This window comes from Malurus melanocephalus, unplaced genomic scaffold (assembly GCF_030028575.1).
Source record: "Malurus melanocephalus ecotype Western Australia unplaced genomic scaffold, MMel_1.1 scaffold_2962, whole genome shotgun sequence".
Classification (NCBI taxonomy): domain Eukaryota; kingdom Metazoa; phylum Chordata; class Aves; order Passeriformes; family Maluridae; genus Malurus; species Malurus melanocephalus.
This window is the reverse complement of record NW_026626194.1, coordinates 1-1,308: the sequence shown is the minus strand read 5'-3', so window position 1 is coordinate 1,308 and position 1,308 is coordinate 1. Positions and strand designations below refer to the sequence as shown.

General features: G+C 41.0%; 1 protein-coding gene across 1 annotated transcript in view; it reads left to right on the top strand.

Moving 5' to 3' along the window:
* LOC130587986 (COP9 signalosome complex subunit 6-like) overlaps positions 1 to 954 on the top strand; it is a gene marked incomplete at its 3' end in the record, with an annotated part of 7,035 nt that extends 6,081 nt beyond the window's left edge. Inside the window, exon 5 of the mRNA XM_057388944.1 lies at positions 840 to 954. Coding sequence (XP_057244927.1) covers positions 840 to 954 — 115 coding nt within the window. The remainder of the gene's footprint in view (positions 1 to 839) is intronic.
* Positions 955 to 1,308: the final 354 nt, after the last annotated feature.

Genomic DNA, 1,308 nt, shown 5'->3' with positions numbered 1-1,308 from the left:
TTCCCAAAAGAATTTCCCCAAATTCCAAGAATTTCCAAAAAAAACTCCCAAAATTTCAAATATGCCCCCAAAAAAATTTCCCAAAATTTACAAAAAAAGAATTTCCCAAAATTCCAGAAATTTCCCCAAAAAAATTAACCAAAATTCAAAACAATTTCCCCAAAAAATTTGCAAATATTCCCGAAAATTCCCAAAACTTCCTGTTCCTAAATCCAGGATTTTTCCCACTTTTTATCCCAACAATTCCCAAAAATTCAGGATTTTGGGATGGGAATTCCAAAGGGATTTGGGGCAGGAAATTCCAAATTCCAAAGGGTTTTCAGAATTCGAAAGGAATTTGGGATGGAAAACCAAAATTTTTTGGGGGAATTTTGGGGATTTTTTTGGAATTTGGAGGATTTTGGAGGGATTTTGGTTGGATTTTGGGGAAATTTTGGGGTATTTAGGATTTTTTTGTGATGTCCCTCAATTTGATTTCTTTTAAAGGGATTTTGGGTCCATTTTGGGTGGAATTTTCACCATTTTTGGGGTTTTTTTGGGTTTTTTTGGGGCATGTTTTCCCGGGTTTTTTCTTGTGAAATTTGGGGTCTTTTTGGGGATAAATTTGGGTTTTTTGGGGGAATCCCTAAATCAGGTCCTTTTTAAAGCAATTTTAGGTCCATTTTGGGTCCATTTTGGGTGAAATTTTCACTGTTTTTGGGGCATTTTTGGGTTTTTTTGGGTTTTTTTGGGTCGTTTTTTCCCGGGTTTTTTTGGGGTGACACTGTGGGATTTGGGGGATATTTTAGGGATATTTGGAGCCCCAAAATCCCCCGAAATGACCCCAAATTTCCCCCCAGGCCACGCTGCTGTTCGCCGAGCTGCCGTACACTTTGGCCACCGAGGAGGCCGAGAGGATCGGGGTGGATCACGTGGCGAGGATGACGGCCACGGGAGGAGGGGAGAACAGCACGGGTGAGCCCCAAAAACCCCAAAAAATCACAAAAAAATATCACAAAATTCACACTCAGAATCACCAAAAATCGCCGGAAAAATCGCCGCGAAAATCAGCCCAAAAAACCCCAAATCGCCCCAAAAATCCCAGAAAATTCCCCTAAAAAATCCCAAAAATCTACCCCAAAATCCCCAAAGTGGGGAGAACAGCACGGGTGAGCCCCAAAAGCCCCAAAAATATCCCCAAGCATATCACAAAAATATCCAAAAAAATCAAAAAAATCCCCACCGAAATCGCCGGAAAAATCGCCGCGAAAATCGGCCCAAAAAACCCCAAAATCGCCCCAAAAATCCCAGAAAATTGACTTAAAAAGC